A 21,514-nucleotide genomic window follows, 5' to 3' on the forward strand; every position below is an offset into this window, starting at 1 on the left:
TTCACTGTTGAGCTGTTGTTCTCTAGATATCTATATGGAGACAGTGAAACAAAGAAGAAGAAAAAATGAGAGGACGGACGGTGGGTTGATGGATGGTCGACCGGAGGAGTGTGGGGGAGGGGGCTTGGCACAGTGCCAAAACATTTGGTCACCACTACTCTAGATGATTCCCCTGACCTGACCACGCCTCCCTCGGCTCTACATCGCCCAGATGCCCTGAACCTTTTGACCTTTGGAACTTGTGCGGTTGACTGTATATAAACGGTAGGCGAGGGAACAGAAGCATCACAAACTCCTGGTCTAATCATGCACGGTGTAAGTATCTCTTAACCTCCCTGACGCTAACGATATTGGTTTGAATTCCAGGCCTCTCCCGATGTGTCATACAAGTTCACAGGGCTTAGAGCTAGAGTTTCAGTCAATCCCTTCGGCCAGGCGACATCCTTTAAGCAGGCCCTACACGATCAATATTATTGCGCAATATTCTGTATTAACCAATATCACTGACTGTGTAGGGATGGTTCGTGATTGTTGGGACAGGATATATTGATCTCTGGAACTCCTTAGTCACAACCCATATGGCAGATAGTGTCGGCAAAGTGGTCAGTAATGTTGTACAATACGGAATATTGCGCAATATTATTGATCGTGTAAGAGCCGCTTTAGATTGCGGTGATTCTTAAATCTAGGGTCTTTGAGCATCCAAGGGGAGGCACATAGTTTCAGAAATAGGGTGACAATCTTAAAGCTAGTGGCAGGTAGAGGGTGCCTGACAATTTTATGCAAGTTGTCTCCGTGAGATTAAACATCAGAATTGAGTTACGTGTTGGACACATAAGAAATCAGGTTTAGAACCTCAGCTTTAGATATATCCTTTGGGCTGACGTAGGATTTTATTCTCGGGTTGCGGGGACATAGAATCGGGACAAATTGGGGACTTGATTAGTCTAGATCAGATCTTGTCCTAGATCTGCACTTTCAGGTGAATAAAATCACTGTACGTTAGCCAGAACAAAATTTGTAGGCTACATCACTTAGCTGTACATAGTCGGGAGGAACTTTCATTCGATTTAAGGTTGAAATCCAGCATGAGAAGGGTAACCCTCACGATGTTTATATAAGGAAGGGCCCTACTTGGTTACTGTTTTTGTTTTTTAATGAGACAGATTGTCAGGAAGTGCCTCGGGTCACTCCTCTGCTCCATGCCACAACCGTGGCTCAGAGGAACGAAAGGACGGGTTCATAGAGCGTCCTTGCTATTTCCAGATTATCTTCGCTTGTTTGGTGGCGGCGGCCCTGGCCGACTACGGACCTCCCGCCGACTCCCGTGAGTTTGTGCCCATCATCAAGGACGACCGTGTCCACCCCGACGAACACGGAGTCTACAGCCTCGACATGGAGACCGGTGACGGCATCGAGCGCACTGAGCAGGGAGGTGCCGGTGGCTCCCAGGGCAAAGTCTCCTTCACCTTCCCCGACGGACAGGTCTTCGATCTCAGTTTCGTCGCCGACGAGAACGGCTACCAACCCCAGTCGTCCTTCCTGCCTGTGGCTCCCGCCTTCCCTCACCCCATCCCGCAGTTCGTCCTCGACCAGATTGAGTTCGCCCGTCAGCAGGAAGCGGCCCGTGAAAAATCCCCCAGCAGGAGCTACGGGACTCCCAACTAAAACAACAGATTGATTCACCCTCACCTCAAAATGTTATTGTGCTATTTATGATTACATCTCTACCAATCACTTGCATCTTTTAATCAACATTTATCTATCCACCTCTTATACTTTCCATATGTTTACATTGAAAGCATTGACGGTGGTATTCTTAAAACAAATCTTTCCTTATATAAGTCTTATATAAATCCTTCGAAGGGAAAAATTTAAATAAGGAAAGAATCTTTTTTAAGAATACCATCGTAAGATTCTTACGATGGTATTCTTGAAAAAATCTTTACTTATGTAAATCTTTCCCTTCCAACGATATATATAAGATTTATATAAGGAAAGAAGTTTTTTAAGAATACCACTGTTACTTCCTTGCTCTTTTATCGTGGTATGTGAAGAGCCACATACGCAACGAAACATGTAAGAAAGTTGTGATGATTTAAACATAACAGAGTACATGAATTTATTGCCAGTTCGAACAGAGGACATAGGATTGCCAAAGAATTCATACTAATAAATGAAACTATAGTTCTGTCTCCTGAATGGCTTCATCATTAAGAAAGTTTTTGGCATTAACAGTTTCCATATCGCTCTGAAAAACTATGTTTCCGTGCCGACTCTCCCTGAAGGCAATCTGTCGCATTTCTCGTCCAATTTGCAACAATTACTTCGACCTGAGTTGCACTTATGCTTGTTTTATGAGAGGATTTTTGCTAGCAGCTTTCAAAGTACCGTCGTGTAGCTTTGATATTTTGGTTGTCTGCAACTTTTGAGTCACATTTTTTAGTTTATAATTAGCTCTTTATATATTTCGTTGAAGTAAACCGCAATGTCTGCATTAATCATATTCTTGTTGAGATTTTCTATTCGTCTTACAATGGACTTGACTTCTGTATTCAAAATAAATATGGCTCGTCCGAAGTATAATCGCCCATACCGTTTCGATAACTATGTACATTTTCAAAAGCAAAATGAACAAAGTGTACAAGGCTTTAAGCACTATAATCCTTTTTCCCCGGTTTGACTGATGTCCTTCGCACGAATCACAACTGTCTGAATGCAAAAGACTAGTCTATAGTTGAATGTATAGAAAATCTCAACAAACTCATCAATACAAATACTTCTGTTTTTTTTTTTTAACGAAATGTGTCTAAAAGAAAACCTGCTGCCGAAATTTATGAACATAATCCTCCAGTGGAAACTCGTTCAACGGCAGATCGGAGCCAAGAAGACCAAGCTCATGAGACCGCTCTCGGGTGGAGGGAATGCGGCCTTCCAGAAAAGACTCGGGATAATACCAACCATGCTCTAGAGTAGGGGTGGGCATCCTTTGACACGCGTACTAAGCCTGCCACACTAATAATTCTTCTTTTACTGATACGCAAAACCCAGGGCTCACCTTAAATAAGGACTGACAAATCTCCAAATTCTTTTAAATGGCCATTGGTAAGAGCACGCTGCGCTGTGCGGTGGATTAAGGCCCTTGAAAGTGAAGGGAGTCCATACCCGGAAATTTTTTGTATCAAAGATTTGATTGATCTTGGCACCCACACTTAAAAAGATTGCCCACCCCTGATGTAGGATATTGCTACGGGAATATAAAAACTCGCAACCCCATCTGATTCCCATACCGACATACCATCTTGAGGAAAAATTAAACAAATGGGTTGCTCCCTTCATTCCGAGCGATCACAGCCGGTTTTCCGCTGTAGATTTTCCCCATCTCAATAATTCCAACGTCGAGGATGTAATCTTTTTCTTGATGCTGAGAGCATTTTACGAATGTTGATGAAAGCCCTGTTAGTTACGGCAATCTCGTTTTTTTTTTCGTTTTTTTTTTATTTTTTGCCGACGAGCAACGGGATGTGACCGACTCCGCTATGCGGGGACTCGGCCTTCGGGCGAGCTCGCTTCGCTTGCAGCCAATCAATCGTCTCCGTTGCCGTGACGTCACTGCTCTCGGTCAAACAGTCGTCTCCATTGCCGTGACGTCACAGCTCTCGACCAATCATTCGTCTCCGTTGCCGTGACGTCACCGCTCTCGACCAATCATTCGTCTCCGTTGCCGTTACGTCACCACTCTCTCAGCTAATCAGTGGCCTAAGGGAACGTGTCCCCTTGAGGGATTTCCGGTTTCCGGTCCGATTTAGATCAATATCAACTCGGGGGCTAGGCCCTTTGAGCGAGCTTGCTTCACTCGCAAGCACCTTTGGCGCCGAGCCCTACAGGTTTTCAGCCAATCAGTCGTCTCTGTTGCTGTAACGTCACCAGTCTCTCAGCCAATCAGGGGCCAGAAGGGACGTACCCCCATGATTCACTTACGGCGAAAGGGCAGATATGATTTTTTTTTTTTTTATGAGCAACGGGCTGCGCCCGACCCCTCTACTTGGGGGCTCGGACTTTCGGGCGAGCTCGTTTCGCTCACTGGCGCCTTCGGCGCCCAGCCTTACGGGAGTTCGCGGACGTTCCGCTCTCAGCCAATCAGTCGTCTCCTTTGCCGTGACATCACCGCTGTCGGCCAATGAGTCATCTCCGTTGCCGTCACGTCACCAATTTCTCAGCCAATCAGGGGCATGAGGGGACGTGTCTCTTTGAGTCACTTCCAGCGGAAGCGGGCAGATATTACAGTACCTTTTTTTGTATTAGATTAGATAATGGATCGCCTTTGCGCATGGCCAAGACTGTCAGGAACCAACGTTACGAAGCCCGTAGAGGGTCCCGGGAATTGAACTCATAATCACTTGTTCATGGTCACGCCTTTCCTCTGACCCCATGGGAGAATGTTTCTGCAGATAGATGGTGGAGAGATCTGTTTCTTTGTGTACCTTTTGCTAATATTTTCATGGGAATAATGGAGAGAGAGGTCTTCTGTGCTACGAACAAATTCACGCCAAATACATTGATAATATCTTTGTGAACATTAAAGGGAGGAATATCTCTCCTTTCTCACAAAAAAGAAAAGAAAAAAAAAAAGAGGTAACTGGCGTGATCTCACAGTGACGCAGGACTGAGGACAATTCACCACATCGCTGTATATTAAACCGGCCAAAGCAGGCTTGTGTCTCAACGGCAAGAGTGAGTGATTCTAGCGATATAAAGTTTCTACCAATGGCACCTTCATCAGAAGGGTTCTCCCGCATTGTAGTGATTTGGGCAGCGCAAATAACGAAACTGAAAGAGCCACGCAAGTTCTAGCCAATAATGGGTATGCCATCAAAGAAATCACCAAGGTTGTAAGAAATAGATAAGTGATACAAGGAAACCCGAGACAGACCCATGTAAAAGAAAAAAAAAATACAAATAACACATGACCACACAATATAAAACAAAGAGAAGAAACACAAAATAAATTACTTAATGTTATGCAAAGCCAGCCATCCCACAAGGCAGTGTATACTTTATCATCTATTGTAAAAATAAGAAAACTTCAAACCTATTAAAGAGCAAACCTATTAACAAACCATCTGAGATCTTGTTTGTGAATCCACATGCAAACAAAGGGTATCATGATGAACTCATGAACAGGTAGTCATGAGTTTGATTCCTGGGACCCACTGCGTGCTTTTTGCGTTGGCTCCCGACAAACCTGGACAGACTGGGAGGCAACCCAAACATCGGCCTAAAAAACCCAGCGGCTTGCCGCAGCTGACAGGGCTTGCCCTATCAGGGGTTTCTGACATTCCACTTCGTGAGAGGAAGATGGTGGGGATTTTAGATGATACATAATATTCTGTACCGTCAGGCTTACCAGAAGAATAAACTTACACTTATTAAATAGAATGCCGAAAATGCACACATTCTCATGCCACAGCCTCTACTCTAACTAGGGCCATAATGGTAGAGAACACTAAAAAAGAGAACAAGTCAAAAACACTAAAGACTGCAGATCTTCGAGTCTCTCCTAATCAAAGAAAGAGCACCTGCGATGAGTCTGCAAGTAAGATGTCGTGGTCATCACAACACCCAGGAGAGCTCTTCCCACTCTAAGGGGTCCAGCTAGATTGATTATGTCACTGACCCAAACTCCTAATCCTGACGCTCCTGATTGGTCGATAGATCTCATGCATCTATATCTTTTTCTGTATTGATCCTTTTTGTTATTGTCATATATATATACATAAATATATATATTTTTATTTATATATATATGTATATATATATATATTTATAAATATATGTATATATATATATATATACATATACATGTATGTATGTATCCATATATGGCAATGCTACGTTAGGGCTAGTATGGTTATAAACATTAACTTCGGCTTCATGGGCATGTAACACGTTTCCCTGATGTTGACCTCATTCACAGGGTTATCTCTACAAGAGACAACCCCAGATGGGGAAACCAAGAAGACGCTCACAGAAGCCATGGCTGAGACATGTCGATCGAACCTGCCCAGAGTTGTTTGGAATGGGTAGGGAGGGGAACTTGTGGCGACGTGTGAGGGGAAGGCATACATTATTTCATTGTTTCCTTAAATTCTCACCCGACAACTCATTTCGGGAGCCAAGGCTATACGAAGTCGGTCTGGATTCCAAAGTTGGGGTCGTAGGACTTTTCTTGGGAGCCAATACGTGTTCAATGTCTGTTTTGAATGAGGACCTAATTCACCCGATATTTAATTTTTCTTTAAAGGAGTCCTTGAATTTCCTCGTGGCCACGCGAACTTTGGTGTGTTTGATATTTCACTGTTGAGCTGTTGTTCTCTAGATATCTATATGGAGACAGTGAAACAAAGAAGAAGAAAAAATGAGAGGACGGACGGTGGGTTGATGGATGGTCGACCGGAGGAATGTGGCACAGTGCCAAAACATTTGGTCACCACTACTCTAGATGATGCCCCTGACCTGACCACGCCTCCCTCGGCTCTACATCGCCCAGATGCCCTGAACCTTTTGACCTTTGGAACTTGTGCGGTTGACTGTATATAAACGGTAGGCGAGGGAACAGAAGCATCACAAACTCCTGGACTAATCATGCACGGTGTAAGTATCCCTTAACCTCCCTGACGCTAACGATATTGGTTTGAATTCCAGGCCTCTCCCGGTGTGTCATACAAGTTCACAGGGCTTAGAACTAGAGTTTCAGTCAATCCCTTCGGCCAGGCGACATCCTTTAAGCAGGCCCTACACGATCAATATTATTGCGCAATATTCTGTATTAACCAATATCATTGACGGTGTAGGGATGGTTCGTGATTGTTGGGACAGGATATATTGATCTCTGGAACTCCTTAGTCACAACCCATATGGCAGATAGTGTCGGTAAAGTGGTCAGTAATGTTGTACAATACGGAATATTGCGCAATAATATTGATCGTGTAAGATCCGCTTTAGACTGCGGTGATTCTTAAATCTAGGGTCTTTGAGCATCCAAGGGGAGGCACATATTTTTAGAAATAGGGTAACAATCTTAAAGCTAGTGGCAGGTAGAGGGTGCCTGACAATTTTATGCAAGTTGTCTCCGTGAGATTAAACATCAAAATTGAGTTACGTGTTGGACACATAAGAAATCAGGTTTAGAACCTCAGCTTTAGATATATCCTTTGGGCTGACGTAGGATTTTATTCTCGGGTTGCGGGGACATAGAATCGGGACAAATTGGGGACTTGATTAGTCTAGATCAGATCTTGTCCCAGATCCGCACTTTCAGCAGAATAAAATCACTGTGCGTTAGTCAGAACAAAATTTGTAGGCTACATCACTTAGCTGTACATAGTCGGGAGGAACTTTCATTCGATTTAAGGTTGAAATCCAGCATGAGAAGGGTAACCCTCACGATGTTTATATAAGGAAGGGCCCTACTTGGTTACTGTTTTTGTTTTTTAATGAGACAGATTGTCAGGAAGTGCCTCGAGTCACTCCACTGCTCCATGCCACAACCGTGGCTCAGAGGAACGAAAGGACGGGTTCATAGAGCGTCCTTGCTATTTCCAGATTATCTTCGCTTGTTTGGTGGCGGCGGCCCTGGCCGACTACGGACCTCCCGCCGACTCCCGTGAGTTTGTGCCCATCATCAAGGACGACCGTGTCCACCCCGACGAACACGGAGTCTACAGCCTCGACATGGAGACCGGTGACGGCATCGAGCGCACTGAGCAGGGAGGTGCCGGTGGCTCCCAGGGCAAAGTCTCCTTCACCTTCCCCGACGGACAGGTCTTCGATCTCAGTTTCGTCGCCGACGAGAACGGCTACCAACCCCAGTCGTCCTTCCTGCCTGTGGCTCCCGCCTTCCCTCACCCCATCCCACAGTTCGTCCTCGACCAGATCGAGTTCGCCCGTCAGCAGGAAGCGGCCCGTGAAAAATCCCCCAGCAGGAGCTACGGGACTCCCAACTAAAACAACAGATTGATTCACCCTCACCTCAAAATGTTATTGTGCTATTTATGATTACATCTCTACCAATCACTTGCATCTTTTAATCAACATTTATCTATCCACCTCTTATACTTCCCATATGTTTACATTGAAAGCATTGACGGTGGTATTCTTAAAACAAATCTTTCCTTATATAAGTCTTATATAAATCCTTCGAAGGGAAAATTTAAATTAGGAAAGAATCTTTTTTAAGAATACCATTGTAAGATTCTTACGATGGCATTCTTAAAAAATCTTTACTTATGTAAATCTTTCCCTTCCAAGGATATATATAAGATTTATATAAGGAAAGAATTTTTTTAAGAATACCACTGTTACTTCCTTGCTCTTTTATCGTGGTATGTGAAGAGCCACATACGCAACGAAACATGTAAGAAAGTTGTGATGATTTAAACATAACAGAGTACATGAATTTATTGCCAGTTCGAACAGAGGACACAGGATTGCCAAAGAATTAATACTAATAAATGAAACTATAGTTCTGTCTCCTGAATGGCTTCATCATTAAGAAAGTTTTTGGCATTAACAGTTTCCATATCGCTCTGAAAAACTATGTTTCCGTGCCGACTCTCCCTGAAGGCAATCTGTCGCATTTCTCGTCCAATTTGCAACAATTACTTCGACCTGAGTTGCATTTATGCCTGTTTTATGAGAGGATTTTTGCTAGCAGCTTTCAAAGTGCCGTCGTGTAGCTTTGATATTTTGGTTGTCTGCAACTTTTGAGTCACATTTTTTAGTTTTTAATTAGCTCTTTATATATTTCGTTGAAGTAAACCGCAATGTCTGCATTAATCATATTCTTGTTGAGATTTTCTATTCGTCTTACAATGGACTTGACTTCTGTATTCAAAATAAATATGGATCGTCCGAAGTATAATCGCCCATACCGTTTCAATAACTATGTACATTTTCAAAAACAAAATGAACCAAGTGTACAAAGCTTTAAGTACTATAATCCTTTTTCCCCGGTTTGACTGATGTCCTTCGCACGAATCACAACTGTCTGAATGCAAAAGACTAGTCTATAGTTGAATGTATATAAAATCTCAACAAACTCATCAATACAAATACTTCTGTTTTTTTATTCTTTTCTTTTTTTTAACGAAATGTGTCTACAGGAAAACCCGCTGCCGAAATTATGAACATAATCCTCCAGTGGAAACTCGTTCAACGGCAGATCGGAGCCAAGAAGACCAGGCTCATGAGGCCGCTGTCGGGTGGAGGGAATGCGGCCTTCCAGAAAAGACTCGGGATAATACTAACCATGCCCTAGAGCAGGGGTGGGCATCCTTTGGCACGCATACTAAGCCTGCCACACTAATAATTCTTTTTTTTACTGATACGCAAAACCCAGGGCTCACCTTAAATAAGGACTGACAAATCTCCAAATTCTTTTATATGGCCATTGGTAAAAGCACGCTGCGCTGTGCGGTGGATTAAGGTCCATACCCGGAAAATTTTTGTATCAAAAATTTGTTTGACCTTGGTAGCCAAACTTAAAAAGATTGCCCACCCCTGATGTAGGATATTGGAACAGGAATATAAAAACTCACAACCCCATCTGATTCCCATAGCGACATACCATCTTGATAAAATATTAAACAAATTGGTTGCTCCCTTCATTCCGAGCAATCACAGCCGGTTTTCCGCTGTAGATTTTCCCCAATCTCAATAATTCCAACGTCGAGGATGTAATCTTTTTCTTGATGCTGAGAGCATTTACCAATGTTGATGTTGATAAAAAAAATACCACCCATTTCCCATGCAGTGGGACGTGAGAAACCTCTGGTAGACCAAAGCTCTGTCGGTTACGGCAATCTCGTTTTTTTTTTTTTTTTTTTTTTTTTTTTTTGCCGACGAGCAACGGGATGTGCCCAACTCCGCTATGCGGGGACTCGGCCTTCGGGCGAGCTCGCTTCGCTTGCAGCCAATCAATCATCTCCGTTGCCGTGACGTCACAGCTCTCGGTCAAACAGTCGTCTCCGTTGCCGTGACGTCACCGCTCTCGACCAATCATTCTCCGTTGCCGTTACGTCACCACTCTCTCAGCCAATCAGTGGCCTGAGGGAACGTGTCCCCTTGAGGGATTTCCGTTTTCCTGTCCAATTTAAATCAATATCAACACGGGGGCTAGGCCCTTTGAGCGAGCTTGCTTCACTCGCAAGCACCTTCGGCGCCGAGCGCTACAGGTTTTCAGCCAATCAGTCGTCTCTGTTGCTGTGACGTCACCAGTCTCTCAGCCAATCAGGGGCCAGAAGGGACGATCCCCATGATTCACTTACGGCGAAAGGGCAGATATAACTTTTTTTTTTTTTAAGAGCAACGGGCTGCGCCCGACCCCTCTACTTGGGGGCTCAGACTTTCGGGCGAGCTCGTTTCGCTCACTGGCGCCTTCAGCGCCCAGCCCTACGGGAGTTCGCGGACGTCCCGCTCTCAGCCAATCAGTCGTTTCCGTTACCGTGACATCACCGCTGTCGCCCAATCAGTCATCTCCGTTGCCGTCACGTAACCAATTTCTCATCCAATCAGGGGCATGAGGGGACGTGTCTCTTTGAGTCACTTCCAGCGGAAGCGGGAGATATTACAGTACTTTTTTTTGTATTAGATTAGATAATGGATCGCCTTTCCGCATGGCCAAGACTGCCAGGAACCAACGCGACAAAGCCCGTAGAGGGTCCCGGGAATTGAACTTGTTCATGGTCACGCCTTTCCTCTGACCCCATGGGAGAATGTTTCTGCAGATAGATGGTGAAGGGATCTGTTTCTTTGTGTACCTTTTGCTAATCTGTTCACGGGAATAATGGAGAGAGAGGTCTTCTGTGCTACGAACAAATTCACGCCAAATACATTGATGATATCTTTGTAAACGTTGAAGGGAGGAAGATTTCTTTCTCACAAAAAAAAAAAAAAAAAAAAGAGGTAACTGGCTTGATCTCACAATGACGCAGGACTGAGGACAATTCACCACATCGCTGTACATTAAACCGGCCAAAGCAGGCTTGTGTCTCAACGGCAAGAGTGAGTGATTCTAGCGATATAAAGTTTCCACTAATGGCACCTCCATCAGAAGGGTAGTTCTGCATTGTAGTGATTGAAGCATCGCAAATAACAAAACTGAAAGAGCCAAGCAAGTTCTAGCCAATAATGGGTATGCCATCAAAGAAATCACCAAGGTTGTAAAAAATAGATAAGTGATACAAGCAAACACGAGACAGACCCATGTAGAAGTAAAAAACGAAAAAAAACACATGACCACACAATATAAAACAAAGAGAAAAACCACCAGATAAATCACCTAATGTTATGCAAAGCCAGTCATACCACAAGGCAGCGTATACTTTATCATCTATTGTAAAAATAAGAAAACTTCAAACCTATTAAAGAACAAACCTATCAGCAAACCATCTGAGATCTTGTTTGTGAATCCACATGCAAACAAAGGGTACCGTGTTGAACTCATGAACAGGTAGCAATAAGTTTGATTCTCGGGATCCACTGCGTGCTTTTTGCGTTGGCTCCCGACAAACCTGGCCAGACGGGGAGGCAAACCCCCCCCCCCCAAAAAAAAAAAAAAACAAAAAAAAAAAAAAAAAAAAAAAACAGCGTCTTGTCGCAACTGCCAGGGCTTGCCCTACCAGGGGTTTCTGACATTCCACTTCGTGAGAGGGGGATGGTGGTGAGTTTAGATGATACATAATTTTCTGTACCGTCAGGCTTACCTAAAGAATAAACTTACATATATTAGATAGAATGCCGAAAATGCACACATTCTCATACCACAACCTCTACTCTAACTAGGGCCATAATGGTAGAGAACACTAAAAAAGACAACAAGTCAAAAACACTAAAGACGGCAGATCCTCGAGGTTCTCCTATTCAAAGAAAGAGCACCTGCGATGAGTCTGCAAGTAAGATGTCATGGTCATCACAATACCCAGGAGAGCTCTTCCCACTCTAAGGGGTCCAGCTAGATTGATTATGTCACTGACCCAAACTCCTAATCCTGACGCTCTTGATTGGTCGACACATCTCATGCATCTATATCTTTTTCTGTATCGATCCATTATGTTATTGTCATATATATATATATATATATATATATATATATATATATATATATATACATATATACATGTATGTATGTATCCATATATGGCAATGCTACGTTAGGGCTAGTATGGTTATAAACATTAACTTCGGCTTCATGGGCATGTAACGCGTTTCCCTGATGTTGACCTCATTCACAGGGTTGTCTCTACAAGAGACAACCCCAGATGGGGAAACCAAGAAGACGCTCACAGAAGCCATGGCTGAGACATGTCGATCGAACCTGCCCAGAGTTGTTTGGAATGGGTAGGGAGGGGAACTTGTGGCGACGTGTGAGGGGAAGGCATACATTATTTCATTGTGTCCTTAAATTCTCACCCGACAACTCATTTCGGGAGCCAAGGCTATAGGAAGTCGGTCTGGATTCCAAAGTTGGGGTCATAGGACTTTTCTTGGGAGCCAATACGTGTTCAATGTCTGTTCTGAATGAGGACCTAATTCACCCGATATTTAATTTTTCTTTAAAGGAGTCCTTGAATTTCCTCGTGGCCACGCGAACTTTGGTGTGTTTGATATTTCACTGTTGAGCTGTTGTTCTCTAGATATCTATATGGAGACAGTGAAACAAAGAAGAAGAAAAAATGAGAGGACGGACGGTGGGTTGATGGAAGCGTGAGGGTCACGGACCCAAGGTCGACCGGAGGAGTGTGGGGGAGGGGGCTTGGCACAGTGCCAAAACATTTGGTCACCACTACTCTAGATGATGCCCCTGACCTGACCACGCCTCCCTCGGCTCTACATCGTCCAGATGCCCTGAACCTTTTGACCTTTGGAACTTGTGCGGTTGACTGTATATAAACGGTAGGCGAGGGAACAGAAGCATCACAAACTCCTGGCCTAATCATGCACGGTGTAAGTATCCCTTAACCTCCCTGACGCTAACGATATTGGTTTGAATTCCAGGCCTCTCCCGGTGTGTCATACAAGTTCACAGGGCTTAGAGCTAGAGTTTCAGTCAATCCCTTCGGCCAGGCGACATCCTTTAAGCAGGCCCTACACGATCAATATTATTGCTCAATATTCTGTATTAACCAATATCACTGACTGTGTAGGGATGGTTCGTGATTGTTGGGACAGGATATATTGATCTCTGGAACTCCTTAGTCACAACCCATATGGCAGATAGTGTCGGTAAAGTGGTCAGTAATATTGTACAATACGGAATATTGCGCAATAATATTGATCGTGTAAGAGCTGCTTTAGACTGCGGTGATTCTTAAATCTAGGGTCTTTGAGCATCCAAGGGGAGGCACATAGTTTCAGAAATAGGGTGACAATCTTAAAGCTAGTGGCAGGTAGAGGATGCCTGACAATTTTATGCAAGTTGTCTCCGTGAGATTAAACATCAGAATTGAGTTACGTGTTGGACACATAAGAAATCAGGTTTAGAACCTCAGCTTTAGATATATCCTTTGGGCTGACGTAGGATTTTATTCTCGGGTTGCGGGGACATAGAATCGGGACAAATTGGGGATTTGATTAGTCTAGATCAGATCTTGTCCCAGATCCACACTTTCAGCTGAATAAAATCACTGTACGTTAGCCAGAACAAAATTTGTAGGCTACGTTACATAGCTGTACATAGTCGGGGGGAACTTTCATTCGATTTAAGGTTGAAATCCAGCATGAGAAGGGTAACCCTCACGATGTTTATATAAGGAAGGGCCCTACTTGGTTACTGTTTTTGTTTTTTAATGAGACAGATTGTCAGGAAGTGCCTCGGGTCACTCCTCTGCTCCATGCCACAACCGTGGCTCAGAGGAACGAAAGGACGGGTTCATAGAGCGTTCTTGCTATTTCCAGATTATCTTCGCTTGTTTGGTGGCGGCGGCCCTGGCCGACTACGGACCTCCCGCCGACTCCCGTGAGTTTGTGCCCATCATCAAGGACGACCGTGTCCACCCCGACGAACACGGAGTCTACAGCCTCGACATGGAGACCGGTGACGGCATCGAGCGCACTGAGCAGGGAGGTGCCGGTGGCTCCCAGGGCAAAGTCTCCTTCACCTTCCCCGACGGACAGGTCTTCGATCTCAGTTTCGTCGCCGACGAGAACGGCTACCAACCCCAGTCGTCCTTCCTGCCTGTGGCTCCCGCCTTCCCTCACCCCATCCCGCAGTTCGTCCTCGACCAGATCGAGTTCGCCCGTCAGCAGGAAGCGGCCCGTGAAAAATCCCCCAGCAGGAGCTACGGGACTCCCAACTAAAACAACAGATTGATTCACCCTCACCTCAAAATGTTATTGTGCTATTTATGATTACATCTCTACCAATCACTTGCATCTTTTAATCAACATTTATCTATCCACCTCTTATACTTTCCATATGTTTACATTGAAAGCATTGACGGTGGTATTCTTAAAACAAATCTTTCCTTATATAAGTCTTATATAAATCCTTCGAAGGGAAAAATTTAAATAAGGAAAGAATTTTTTTAAGAATACCATCGTAAGATTCTTACGATGGTATTCTTGAAAAAATCTTTACTTATGTAAATCTTTCCCTTCCAACGATATATATAAGATTTATATAAGGAAAGAAGTTTTTTAAGAATACCACTGTTACTTCCTTGCTCTTTTATCGTGGTATGTGAAGAGCCACATACGCAACGAAACATGTAAGAAAGTTGTGATGATTTAAACATAACAGAGTACATGAATTTATTGCCAGTTCGAACAGAGGACATAGGATTGCCAAAGAATTCATACTAATAAATGAAACTATATATCTGTCTCCTGAATGGCTTCATCATTAAGAAAGTTTTTGGCATTAACAGTTTCCATATCGCTCTGAAAAACTATGTTTCCGTGCCGACTCTCCCTGAAGGCAATCTGTCGCATTTCTCGTCCAATTTGCAAGAATTACTTCGACCTGAGTTGCACTTATGCCTGTTTTATGAGAGGATTTTTGCTTGCTGCTTTCAAAGTACCGTCGTGTAGCTTTGATATTTTGGTTGTCTGCAACTTTTGAGTCACATTTTTTAGTTTTTAATTAGCTCTTTATATATTTCGTTGAAGTAAACCGCAATGTCTGCATTAATCATATTCTTGTTGAGATTTTCTATTCGTCTTACAATGGAGTTGACTTCTGCATTTAAAATAAATATGGATCGTCCGAAGTATAATCGCCCATACCGTTTCGATAACTATGTACATTTTCAAAAGCAAAATGAACAAAATGTACAAAGCTTTAAGCACTATAATCCTTTTTCCCCGGTTTGACTGATGTCCTTCGCACGAATCACAACTGTCTGAATGCAAAAGACTAGCCTATAGTTGAATGTATAGAAAATCTCAACAAACTCATCAATACAAATACTTCTGTTTTTTTTTTAACGAAATATGTCTACAAGAAAACCTGCTGCCGAAATTTATGAACATAATCCTCCAGTGGAAACTCGTTCAACGGCAGATCGGAGCCAAGAAGACCAGGCTCATGAGGCCGCTTTCGGGTGGAGGGAATGCGGCCTTCCAGAAAAGACTCGGGATAATACCAACCATGCTCTAGAGCAGGGGTGGGCATCCTTTGGCACGCATACTAAGCCTGCCACACTAATAATTCTTCTTTTACTGATACGCGAAACCCAGGGCTCACCTTAAATAAGGACTGACAAATCTCCAAATTCTTTTACATGGACATTGGTAAGAGCACGCTGCGCTGTGCGGTGGATTAAGGCCCTTGAAAGTGAAGGGAGTCCATACCCGGAAATTTTTTGTATCTCCTGTCCCAACAATCGCGAACCATCCCTACACCGTCAATGATATTGGTTAATACAGAATATTGCGCAATAATATTGATCGTGTAGGGCCTGCTTAAAGCATGTCGCCTGGCCGAAGGGATTGACTGAAACTCTAGCTCTAAACCCTGTGAACTTGTATGACACACCGGGAGAGGCCTGGAATTCAAACCAATATCGTTAGCGTCAGGGAGGTTAAGGGATACTTACACCGTGCATGATTAGACCAGGAGTTTGTGATGCTTCTGTTCCCTCGCCTACCGTTTATATACAGTCAACCGCACAAGTTCCATACCCGGAAAATTTTTGTATCAAAGATTTGATTGATCTTGGCACCCACACTTAAAAAGATTGTCCACCCCTGATGTAGGATATTGGTACGGGAATATAAAAACTCGCAACCCCATCTGATTCCCATACCGACATACCATCTTGATGAAAAATTAAACAAATGGGTTGCTCCCTTCATTCCGAGCAATCACATCCCGTTTTCCGCCGTAGATTTTCCCCATCTCAATAATTCCAACGTCGAGGATGTAATCTTTTTCTTGATGCTGAGAGCATTTTACGAATGTTGATGAAAGTCCTGTTAGTTACGGCAATCTCGTTCTGTTTTTTTTTTATTTTTTGCCGACGAGCAACGGGATGTGCCCGACTCCGCTATGCGGGGACTCGGCCTTCGGGCAAGCTCGCTTCGCTTGCAGCCAATCAGTCCTCTCCGTTGCCATGACGTCACCGCTCTTGGCGAATCAGCTGTCTCCGTTACGGTGACGTCACCGCTCTCGGCCAATCAGTCGTCTCCGTTGCCGTGACGTCACCGCTCTCGGCCAATCAGTCGTCTCCGTTGCCGTGACGTCACCACTCTCTCAGCCAATCAGGGGCCGGAGGGAACGTGTCCCCTTGAGGGATATCCTGTTTCCGGTCCGATTTAGATCGATATCAACACGGGGGCTCGGACCTTCGAGCGTGCTCGCTTCGCTCGCAAGCACCTTTGGCGCCGAGCCCTACAGGTTTTCAGCCAATCAGTCGTCTCTGTTGCTGTGACGTCACCAGTCTCTCAGCCAATCAGGGGCCAGAAGGGACGTATCCCCATGATTCACTTACGGCGAAAGGGCAGATATAACTTTTTTTTTTTAAGAGCAACGGGCTGCGCCCGACCCCTCTACTTGGGGGCTCAGACTTTCGGGCGAGCTCGTTTCGCTCACTGGCGCCTTCAGCGCCCAGCCCTACGGGAGTTCGCGGACGTCCCGCTCTCAGCCAATCAGTCGTCTCCTTTGCCGTGACATCACCGCTGTCGGCCAATCAGTCATCTCCGTTGCTGTCACGTCATCAATTTCTCAGCCAATCAGGGGCATGAGAGGACGTGTCTCTTTGAGTCACTTCCAGCGGAAGCGGGCAGATATTACAGTACTTTTTTTGTATTAGATTAGATAATGGATCGCCTTTCTGCATGGCCAAGACTGTCAGGAACCAACGCGACAAAGCCCGTAGAGGGTCCCGGGAATTGAACTCATGATCACTTGTTCATGGTCACGCCTTTCCTCTGACCCCATGGGAGAATGTTTCTGCAGATAGATGGTGAAGAGATCTGTTTCTTTGTGTACCTTTTGCTAATCTTTTCATGGGAATAATGGAGAGAGTGGTCTGCTGTGCTACGAAAAAATTCACGCCAAATACATTAATAATATCTTTGTGAACATTAAAGGGAGGAATATCTCTCCTTTCTCACAAAAAAAAAAAAAAAAAAAGAGGTAACTGGCTTGATCTCACAGTGACGCAGGACTGAGGACAATTCACCACATCGCTGTATATTAAACCGGCCAAAGCAGGCTTGTGTCTCAACGGCAAGAGTGAGTGATTCTAGCGATATAAAGTTTCTACCAATGGCATCTTCATCAGAAGAGTTCTCCCGTATTGTAGTGATTGGGGCAGCGCAAATAACGAAACTGAAAGAGCCACGTAAGTTTTAGCCAATAATGGGTATGTCATCAAAGAAATCACCAAGGTTGTAAAAAATAGATAAGTGATACAAGCAAACACGAGACAGACCCATGTAAAAAAAAAAAAAAATACAAATAACACATGACCACACAATATAAAAGAAAGAGAAAAACCACCAAACAAATCACTTAATGTTATGCAAAGCCAGTCATCGCACAAGGCAGCGTATACCTTATCATCTATTGTAAAAATAAGAAAACTTCAAACCTATTAAAGAGCAAACCTATTAGCAAACCATCTGAGATCTTGTTTGTGAATCCACATGCAAACAAAGGGTATCATGTTGAACTCATGAACAGGTAGTCATGAGTTTGATTCCTGGGACCCACTGCGTGCTTTTTGCGTTGGCTCCCGACAAACCTGGCCAGACGGGAAGGCAACCCAAACATCGGTCTAAAAAACCCAGCGGCTTGCCGCAGCTGACAGGGCTTGCCCTATCAGGGGTTTCTGACATTCCACTTCGTGAGAGGGAGATGGTGGGAATTTTAGATGATACATAATATTCTGTACCGTCAGGCTTACCAGAAGAATAAACTTACATTTATTAAATAGAATGCCGAAAATGCACACATTCTCATGCCACAACCTCTACTCTAACTAGGGCCATAATGGTAGAAAACACTAAAAAAGAGAACAAGTCAAAAACACTAAAGACTGCAGATCTTCGAGTCTCTCCTAATCAAAGAAAGAGCACCTGCGATGAGTCTGCAAGTAAGATGTAATGGTCATCACAACACCCAGGAGAGCTCTTCCCACTCTAAGGGGTCCAGCTAGATTGATTATGTCACTGACCCAAACTCCTAATCCTGACGCTCCTGATTGGTCGATAGATCTCATGCATCTATATCTTTTTCTGTATTGATCCTTTTTGTTATTGTCATATATACATATATATATATATATGTATATATATATATATATATATATATATATATGTATATATATATATACATGTATGTATGTATCCATATATGGCAATGCTACGTTAGGGCTAGTATGGTTATAAACATTAACTTCGGCTTCATGGGCATGTAACACGTTTCCCTGATGTTGACCTCATTTACAGGGTTGTCTCTACAAGAGACAACCCCAGATGGGGAAACCAAGAAGACGCTCACAGAAGCCATGGCTGAGACATGTCGATCGAACCTGCCCAGAGTTGTTTAGAATGGGTAGGGAGGGGAACTTGTGGCGACGTGTGAGGGGAAGGCCTACATTATTTCATATTTTCCTTAAATTCTCACCCGACAACTCATTTCGGGAGCCAAGGCTATACGAAGTCGGTCTGGATTCCAAAGTTGGGGTCGTAGGACTTTTCTTGGGAGCCAATACGTGTTCAATGTCTGTTCTGAATGAGGACCTAATTCACCCGATATTTAATTTTTCTTTAAAGGAGTCCTTGAATTTCCTCGTGGCCACGCGAACTTTGGTGTGTTTGATATTTCACTGTTGAGCTGTTGTTCTCTAGATATCTATATGGAGACAGTGAAACAAAGAAGAAGAAAAAATGAGAGGACGGACGGTGGGTTGATGGATGGTCGACCGGAGGAATGTGGCACAGTGCCAAAACATTTGGTCACCACTACTCTAGATGATGCCCCTGACCTGACCACGCCTCCCTCGGCTCTACATCGCCCAGATTCCCTGAACCTTTTGACCTTTGGAACTTGTGCGGTTGACTGTATATAAACGGTAGGCGAGGGAACAGAAGCATCACAAACTCCTGGACTAATCATGCACGGTGTAAGTATCCCTTAACCTCCCTGACGCTAACGATATTGGTTTGAATTCCAGGCCTCTCCCGGTGTGTCATACAAGTTCACAGGGCTTAGAGCTAGAGTTTCAGTCAATCCCTTCGGCCAGGCGACATCCTTTAAGCAGGCCCTACACGATCAATATTATTGCGCAATATTCTGTATTAACCAATATCACTGACGGTGTAGGGATGGTTCGTGATTGTTGGGACAGGATATATTGATCTCTGGAACTCCTTAGTCACAACCCATATGGCAGATAGTGTCGGTAAAGTGGTCAGTAATGTTGTACAATACGGAATATTGCGCAATAATACTGATCGTGTAAGAGCCGCTTTAGATTGCGGTGATTCTTAAATCTAGGGTCTTTGAGCATCCAAGGGGAGGCACATATTTTCAGAAATAGGGTGACAATCTTAAAGCTAGTGGCAGGTAGAGGGTGCCTAACAATTTTATGCAAGTTGTCTCCGTGAGATTAAACATCAGAATTGAGTTACGTGTTGGACACATAAGAAATCAGGTTTAGAACCTCAGCTTTAGATATATCCTTTGGGTTGACGTAGGATTTCATTCTCCGGTTGCGGGAACATAGAATCGGGAAAAATTGGGGACTTGATTAGTCTAGATCAGATCTTGTCCTAGATCCGCACTTTAAGCTGAATAAAATCACTGTACGTTAGCCAGAACAAAACTTGTAGGCTACATCACTTAGCTGTACATAGTCGGGAGGAACTTTCATTCGATTTAAGGTTGAAATCCAGCATGAGAAGGTTAACCCTCACGATGTTTATATAAGGAAGGGCCCTACTTGGTTACTGTTTTTGTTTTTTAATGAGACAGATTGTCAGGAAGTGCCTCGAGTCACTACTCTGCTCCATGCCACATCCGTGGCTCAGAGGAACGAAAGGACGGGTTCATAGAGCGTCCTTGCTATTTCCAGATTATCTTCGCTTGTTTGGTGGCGGTGGCCCTGGCCGACTACGGACCTCCCGCCGACTCCCGTGAGTTTGTGCCCATCATCAAGGACGACCGTGTCCACCCCGACGAACACGGAGTCTACAGCCTCGACATGGAGACCGGTGACGGCATCGAGCGCACTGAGCAGGGAGGTGCCGGTGGCTCCCAGGGCAAAGTCTCCTTCACCTTCCCCGACGGACAGGTCTTCGATCTCAGTTTCGTCGCCGACGAGAACGGCTACCAACCCCAGTCGTCCTTCCTGCCTGTGGCTCCCGCCTTCCCTCACCCCATCCCACAGTTCGTTCTCGACCAGATTGAGTTCGCCCGTCAGCAGGAAGCGGCCCGTGAAAAATCCCCCAGCAGGAGCTACGGGACTCCCAACTAAAACAACAGATTGATTCACCCTCACCTCAAAATGTTATTGTGCTATTTATGATTACATCTCTACCAATCACTTGCATCTTTTAATCAACATTTATCTATCCACCTCTTATACTTCCCATATGTTTACATTGAAAGCATTGACGGTGGTATTCTTAAAACAAATCTTTCCTTATATAAGTCTTATATAAATCCTTCGAAGGGAAAAATTTAAATAAGGAAAGAATTTTTTTAAGAATACCATCGTAAGATTCTTACGATGGTATTCTTGAAAAAATCTTTACTTATGTAAATCTTTCCCTTCCAACGATATATATAAGATTTATATAAGGAAAGAATTTTTTTTAAGAATACCACTATTACTTCCTTGCTCTTTTATCGTGGTATGTGAAGAGCCACATACGCAACGAAACATGTAAGAAAGTTGTGATGATTTAAACATAACAGAGTACATGAATTTATTGCCAGTTCGAACAGAGGACATAGGATTGCCAAAGAATTCATACTAATAAATGAAACTATAGTTCTGTCTCC

The 21,514-nt window shown here is 43.9% G+C and overlaps 1 protein-coding gene across 1 annotated transcript; it reads left to right on the forward strand.

Moving 5' to 3' along the window:
- The first annotated feature begins 5,493 nt into the window (after positions 1-5,493).
- On the forward strand, positions 5,494-8,007 carry LOC143021566 (uncharacterized). The gene is made up of 3 exons (XM_076179167.1): positions 5,494-5,596; positions 5,978-6,083; positions 7,506-8,007. Exons 1-3 carry the CDS (start codon positions 5,494-5,496, stop codon positions 8,005-8,007), a joined length of 711 nt encoding a protein of 236 aa, XP_076035282.1.
- Positions 8,008-21,514: the final 13,507 nt, after the last annotated feature.

The sequence above is a fragment of the Oratosquilla oratoria genome, chromosome 42 (genome assembly GCF_046742065.1).
Source record: "Oratosquilla oratoria isolate Oo_2021 chromosome 42, ASM4674206v1, whole genome shotgun sequence".
Lineage (NCBI taxonomy): Eukaryota > Metazoa > Arthropoda > Malacostraca > Stomatopoda > Squillidae > Oratosquilla > Oratosquilla oratoria.